General features: G+C 37.0%; 1 protein-coding gene across 2 annotated transcripts in view; it reads left to right on the forward strand.

Moving 5' to 3' along the window:
• agxt2 (alanine--glyoxylate aminotransferase 2) overlaps window positions 1-7,489 on the forward strand; it is a 15,793-nt gene extending 8,304 nt beyond the window's left edge. The window contains exons 13-16 of one of the 2 annotated variants that reach the window (XR_005234016.1): window positions 1,077-1,347; window positions 1,564-1,731; window positions 1,848-2,042; window positions 2,189-3,616. Coding sequence is in view for 1 of the 2 variants with exons in the window: in XM_017407974.3 (XP_017263463.2) it covers window positions 4,575-4,673; window positions 6,935-7,036 (201 nt within the window). In the remaining variant the exon portion in view is untranslated. Of the gene's footprint in view, window positions 1-1,076; window positions 1,348-1,563; window positions 1,732-1,847; window positions 2,043-2,188; window positions 3,617-4,574; window positions 4,674-6,934 lie in introns of those variants that run through there. The other variant, XM_017407974.3, reaches the window with a different exon arrangement.
• Window positions 7,490-7,752: the final 263 nt, after the last annotated feature.

Below are 7,752 nucleotides of genomic sequence, written 5' to 3' on the forward strand. Positions count from 1 at the left end.
TCAGACATCTCAGTCCAGAAATGTGCAGTTCTAGGCACAGCCAAGATACTGCGCAGAACCCTCAAGCTCCCAGGCCTCTGGTAGAGGACCCGAGCTCAGAGGATGAAACAAAGACCACCCGCGGAGGGTGAGAAGGGAATTTTTTTTTTTTAATATATATATAAAATTAAAAATTCATGTTTGTTAGACATGTATAGAATTAAGTGATTGTAATAATTGTAATAATTGTAATAATCATTGTAAAATGACAAAAATACCTACAATTACAGTTTTGATGTGTAGAAACATTTGCAAATGTTTTTAGTTCAGGTTTATGTATTTTTTTGGCGTTGCAGCCATATTTAAAATACATTGATACATTTTAATAACAAAAAAAAACAAACAGCCAAGACAGATTATTATTTTGGAAAGACAAAAATGTCATATAAAGTGCAATTCTGTCTGACTTTAAAAATAGCACAGAAAATCCTGTCAGGTTGAAGTGTTTTTAAACTGCAAACTAAAGTGAAATGTCCTTGTTTTATAAGTTATTTAAATGTGAAAATTTCTGATAGGACTATCTTTTATATCTGAAATGAAAACACAAATTTAATTTGTCTGCAAAATCTACAAAAAACACTTATAATCATGCAGAGGATAGTAATTAATCCATCCATGGTTGTTAGTGAAGTTTTTCCATCTCTTTTCCTGAAAAGTGAAAACAAAGAAAGTCATTAGTATTATTATCCAAGCACACAGTTCTTATGGTAATTAATAAAACAACATTCCCACAACAAACTACCATGGGTTTCACACAAATATAATGTATATCTATGTATTTATTGACTACGAATGACAAACAAAAATCACAGTTCTTACCCTCTGTTTGGTTTAATTGCCAACCAAAGACTTCTGGGAAGCCAAGCAGATCACGTGACCGAGCGTTTCGGACTTCCATTGTCGGCAGTCTTCGCTTCTCGCGAACAATTCGCCTGCCGTTTCACAAACGACTCGCTGCCATTTCGGAGTCGTTTTATATATCTATTTCTTTTTTTTCTTCTTTTCTTTTTGAATATTTTTTTTAAATCGACTAACAGCCTGGCCATGCCACCCAGGGGAAAGAAAGGCAAGGCTAGGGTTACTGTCCAGTCGGTCGCAGCACAGAAGAGACGTAGGAATCCAGCTGCAGCTGATAGGAAAAGGCTGGGCACCGGGACACATGGCCCTAATTTTGGCAAAATAACCCGATCTCCCACGACAAGACACATCACCATTTTAAGTACAAAAACATGAGGATCCAACTTATTCAGGAGTTGACTGACACAAACCCTGAGGATTGGGAGAAGATCCACAACCCTCTGCCATCTGGTAAGTAGGAATTGTTTTTTAACATTAAATCTTAGGTAAACTAAAAATCTTGGCAACTAATGTCCTCCAAGAGTGTGAAGGCAAGAAAATATTTTCTTTTCTTCATTTACTGAATGTTATTTACTTCTCATTTAGGATGTTATGTGTTGCAAAGTAATGTATTGGAAATAAATTAAAAAAATAATATATCTCTTGCATTTTATTTCTGTGTGGCAGTTACTCAGGTGGAGGTGCATTTGCGTAACATGCGAACCAGATTTGGTAAGCTGCTGAAACTCAAATCTGTTGCCCCAGATTTGAAAGTGCGCTGCTCGCAGGAGAAGATCTTGGAGCAGTACCAGTTTCTAAGTCCTCAAATTCAACGCAGCAGGGCACCAGCAGCAGGTAATGGAAGTATGAAAGAAAATGTATCTCATTGTCTCAGTGCTTTGTTCACAGCATTTTATGCAATCTGCTTTCCTTTTTTTTTTTTCTTGTAATACTTTTCTCTTATTTTGCAGTGGCTTCAGTTTTTCTCGTACTTGCGGTTTCCTGGTGTACAGCCTGAAGGTGAAGCTGACAGTGTGGCGGATGACGACCAGACTGATCAGGAGAGTCAGCAGCCCTCATACAAACGGGACGAAAAGGGGAGCAGACCACTGACTTCCCCTTCATCCTCCCCTGTACCAGACAGTGAGGACATGTCTGAGACGGAGGTAACACATATTCTACTAAATATGCTTTTATCTTTAAGACGAAGACTTCCTAAACAAGACAACAGAATCATAGTAATATTTATGTTTTCTTCATCCCTCTTATTTCCTTTTTAAATTTCCCATAATGTTGTGTTTGTGTGGTGCAGATATTGCAGCAGGCCAACAACCTGATCTCAAGCATCAGGGCCCCGACAATATGTCAGCGGGACAAGAAGGTCAGAGACTTCTGCTGGTATTTGGAGTCCGAGTTGCTTCATCTACCTGAATCTGCATGGGATGATCGCAGTTTCACCATGATAAACACAATCAGAGGGTTCAAACAAGCACAGCAACCGTGTCACCTGGTTTTGACATATCAGGAAGTATACCAGCCAGATGAGAGTGTTAAGGGACGGGACTCGTAGCTCTTTTTTTTGTTGTTGTTGTTTTTAGTTTAGAATTTCTTATTGTTTGTGCACCCACAACAAGTTACTCTACAGAGCTAAAGCTGTGTTTAGAAGTGAAATCACATCTGTATTATTTGATGAATTGACATCATTTTCCACTGGTAAAATAAATTGCTCATTAAAGTGTTTTTGTTAAAGAAGTGGTTTTACATTTTCATTTGACATATATTTATTAATTTTTTTTTTTTTTTTGCTACAAGACAAAGTTTTGTATTTTTATTAAATGCATTTAAAATTCACAAACAGTACTAACAATGACTGGATGCATGAAAAAAAAAACATTATTATTGGTACAAAATTTTTTTTAAAATGCACGTGGTTGTCTTACAGCACTCATAATGTCTTTGAACACTCAGGCATGGTCATCATTGTGTCCTGTTAGAGCACAGCTCCCACACCTTTGTAGTACTCGGTCAGGTACTCTTTTACTCTTTTCCCAAAGGCTGTTCCTGTGCTGCCTGATTCCATGAAGAAGGTTCTCCTGGTCTGACAAACGAACTGATCCATGCACACACAGGCATAATATTCTGCCTTTGATGGCAGTGTGTGAAAACAACAAACCAAAACCTCTTTTCCAGGGAAGGCTCTTAGGCTTGTGTTGAAAATTAGAACGCAATAAGGTGGAATTTAGTTTTCCCCATTTTAATTGGAACAGACAGACACAACAGAACCTGTGCAACCACTTAGTGCTTGGAGTATGTTTTGAGAATGACTCTCAACTACTAACACATCAAATTTTAGCTCATTATCTGTAAAACTGGATGAGTTATTGATTGAGTTATGGCCAATTCTGTGTTTGCTAAGGTTGCTTAACTGTGGTGGCCATCTTGAATCAGCTTGACTCCAAAAATCAGTTAGTTGGAGATGTACACCCAGTTTTTACCTTGTGCAAGTTTTGTTAAAATTTGTGTACTGGTTCTAGATATATTTAACTAACACTGCAGAAAAAGGTGTAAGTCGAAGTATCTGTTCTCGTGTAATCCTTCAGTTCTGTAAGCAGCACAGTTGGGAACGGATATTTCAGAGGTTGGGGTTACAGATTGTAGCTAGAAGATGAATGAGTCAGAAGGAAACAACTAATATATTCGACAAAACAAGCCTTCACCCTCATGCACTGTGGCAATTTTACCAGGTGGGAAAAAAGTTTGACCAGTGTTCGTCTTAGTTAATACAATTTGGGTTTGAAGTTCCAGTAAAATTATAGTGTACAATGTATCAAGCTGCGTTAGCCCACTGTGAGTGACTTTTGGGTTTCAACACCCTTATTATCAAAGATCAGAGTTAACGGTGAGGTGGTGGCACTCCACCTCTACCAAAAAAAGCACTGCTTGTTAGAATTACAGTCAGTCACAGCGAGAGTCGCTGACACATTAAATTAGTGATTTCTCTGACTTCTAGAGGAAAACTGCCTTTTCTGAACCGAAGTCAAATGATTATTTATGAAGTTAAAGCATGACTGTGGTCAATGCTGAGAGCGAAATACATGTTTTTGTCCTCAATAAAATGTAAAATCATGACCTACCTAAAGCTATGCTTTTGTACTAATAAGCAAAATGGACTCCAAGAGCTTTACATTCATAATAACACATTTAATCATACATAAAATAGTGAAATATAATGTTGGGTTTTTGTCTTTGTTCTTGTTTATTACTGAATAGTTTTGTTTTTCTGCTTGCAGCCTTTTTTTTAGTCGCATGTTATAATTAGATATTGTCTGAAATTGTTGCTGTGTGTAAACGTTAGATTCTAGGAGCCACAATTAGTCTCAATTAGAACTGGAAGAAGCTGGATCCATGTTGACGGTCCATGTAGACCAGAGGTGTCCAATCCTGGTCCTGGAGGGCCACCATCCTGCATGTTTTACTTGTTTCTCTGCTCCAACACACTTGATTTGAATCAATGGGTGATTAACAGGCTTCTGCAGAACATGAAGAGGTAATTTAACCACTGAATCAGGTGTGTTGGAGCAGGGAAACAAGTGAAACATGCAGGATAGTGGCACTCGAGAACCAGGATTGGAGACCCCTGATGTAGACACTTGAGTGCAGCAACATTCAGTCGTATCTGCCTGTTCTGTCATCTGCAGGCCAGCAGAGATCCACTGCCCCCTGGGGGAATGAGCGATATCTTTGAGGCCGTTAAAGACATGGGTGTCCTGATTGGCAAAGGAGGACTTGATGGACAGGTAAAACATCCACTTTCCATCTTCATATCGGTCAGTTTCTTTGCCGAACTATCATTTAGAAGAAACACATCTGTCATCTGCATTTAAGACAAAGAAATAACACCTCCCTCACGAGGTGTCAGGTTTTAGGAACTACTCTGTGACGCTGAAGTCATTAATTTCTGTAGATGAACACATCTCTGGATATTAGCGACACAGTGTGGTGCTCACTTGCTGCTGAAGGAAAGTTTTGCCAATGCCTAGAAAAGTCATTAACATTCTTTACAGCTCTAATGCAGTGACAATACATCTTACTGCTTCAGTAAATTGGAGAAACCTTTTATGTGAATTTATCTTAGTTGTGTCTTCAAATGAGTCGTCCCCAAATGTGATGTGTGCAGCTTCAGGCGTTGAAATGAGTCGTGAAATCAGACGAGCCTTGAAGTTCAGAGGAAGTCTCGTATCATGTAACAGAGGACATCCTTTGGTGTTCACAGAGGATGAGACATTGAAGTTTGTGTTAAAAATATATATTTTTAATTGTTTTATTCAGCCGTTCAGAGTAAGCAAAGTAGTTTATTTTAATAGAATGTGTTATAAAGCTGATGCTTTTTCTTCACATCAACACATTAAGCACTCTTTTATCATCTTGACTGAATCTGATAACAAGAATACCAATGTTGGTCAAAATTTATACAACGGTTATGTTTTCCTGACGACTATAACACTGCCTTAGTGCTAGTTTGTAATAAATCATTAAACATACATGTTGCTGTGAGTTAATACAATTAACTTGGGGGTGGGAGGATGGTGGAAGGCAATTAAATCTGCAAACTTCAAGCAAGAGGTTGCTAATTTAGATCTGGCTTAATGTTTTTTTTATTTAGGTCTTTTACTTTCAAACTTTTTCCCTCCACTAGAAAATCCTCACTTATTTTCTTCACTTCACCCTGTGAATGGTTATTGTCAGAAATTAAAGTCTGTGGTATGTAAAGTTGGGGTTAGATGATAACAACAATAGTTCAGGTCAGAAAATGACACCCCGCTAAGTATATATTTTACTCCTTACTGGTTGCAGCTCCGACCATGTCTTACAAACACTGCCCACACAAACCAGCAGCCGAGTGAAGCTTTTCCTTTTCCACAGTTGTCTTCATCAGGTCTGGTTTGGAGATGAGGATAAATGTGCCTGTTACGTGGAGTCATTTTGACTCAGCAGAGATTCATACTCACAGCCTTTTAGTAAGAGCATGTTTGGTCATTTTTCCATTAGTGATCTTTTGAAAAAAGGCTGTTCTGATGTATTGTTAACCGATGTAATTTACAAAAGGACCTGAGACTGGTTATGCAACAGGGTGCTTTTTTGGCTTGATATTGTAATTTTATTTTAAAGACAAGTTTTTTTGTTTTTTTTTTAACCACAGCATGCTCACTTATGAACTTTGTCAATTGAAAAAGAGGTATATTAACATATTAACATTACTTTATTTAAAATCAATCAACTGGGTGTCTTTTAGAATTGAGTATTATTTAAACATTTGACTTTGAGGCCAGAATGAGACTTTGAGGCTGACAGAGTGGTGGTAAACAGCTGTGCAGATGTGATGAAGCCTAAAACACCAGGAAAACAAGCTAAGGAACAAGGAACAAGATCCCATGGTAGTCACAAAACCAGGTGCATCCAGAGACCAAAGCTAAGATTTTTAGACAGTGATGAAAACTAAATCGACAAGTAAGGAAAAGCCTGGGCTGAAAATCCACCGTAATGATAGGACAGGTGAAGCCATGAGGACAAGGCAGGTAATCACCAAGGAGAATGGCTACAAAAGACACAAAAGAGAGTGATTAACAAATAAGAGAAATTAAAAAAAAAAAAAGGTAGGAGACGAAACAATTTCACATTTTAATGGATCGCACCTGAGATGTGAGCAAGGTTGCAGAAGAAAAGACACCGAGACAGAAAAGATGGGATTACAGAAATGAGAAAGAAGCACAGACTGAAGTTGAAGATGAAGAATGTGCTCAAACTCAGTTAAAGGTTGAACTTTAAACTAAGCCAAAAAGCGACAAAACGGCCTTGCATGTTTACATGTTTCCTATTCAATGAAACAAAAAAAAAAAAAAAAACAAAAAGTAGTCTCTATGATTTACAAAAAGTCTGAACATACGCAGAACCTTTCCCTTATTTCTACACTGTTCGCGCTCAGTGTGTGTCATAGAAAAAGGGCACCTGAACAGAATTTTTATTCCTGTTCTATTTTTATTTTCTTCCTCTTCTGAAGACCTTCCGCATCAAACCCCCCATGTGCATCACGAAGGAAGATGCAGATTTCTTCTTGGCTGTTTTTAGCAAGTCCGTCCACAGCTACATGGAAAGAAGATGAAACCTCCTTAAAGGTCAGCAAACGGGAGGACCAACCGACTGCAGCAGTGGAGTGGATACATATTTGGAATATATATATATATATGTGTGTGTGTGTCAGTATTAATTATCAAAGAGACCAGTATCTCTATAATTGCCTAAAAAGAACAGTTTTATAATCATTAAATGTACTGTACTAATAATGTGAGCAGATTTTCCACAGTGCCTTTTGACTTCATTTACAATCATGTGATTATGACATTATGACATAATCAGCCATTTTTGTACTAATAACAAATCTGTTTTTTATTTTTTTGTTTGTTTGTTTTTTAATCTGGTAGTCACTTTAAGGTTACAGTCTATCAATATGCTAAGAACAAACTTTTTTTTGTTAATTTTTTAAAAATAAATGCATTTTTTTTTTCCTCAAGAAGAAAGTATTAACTAAAAAATGTATTTTTCCTGAACTAATAAAAAAATATTAAGAACCTTTGCAATTTTCTTACTTTATTGGATTAAAATTTCAAATTTATTTGCTTTATTCAAATTTTATTTGATGCAATTAAACAAACGTTCTGAACTGAAGAAATTAAACCTTAGAGAAGGTTTTAAAAGGAATTAACATCTTTTTTTAGTTTAATTAAAAGCTTTCTGTTCCTTAAAGGAATGCATATCGCCCTCTGCCTTTCATGTCACAGTTTAAAATAAAGATGATTAAAAAACAAGAGTTATGACAGT

The sequence above is a fragment of the Kryptolebias marmoratus genome, linkage group LG14 (assembly GCF_001649575.2).
Source record: "Kryptolebias marmoratus isolate JLee-2015 linkage group LG14, ASM164957v2, whole genome shotgun sequence".
Taxonomy (NCBI): Eukaryota; Metazoa; Chordata; class Actinopteri; order Cyprinodontiformes; family Rivulidae; genus Kryptolebias; species Kryptolebias marmoratus.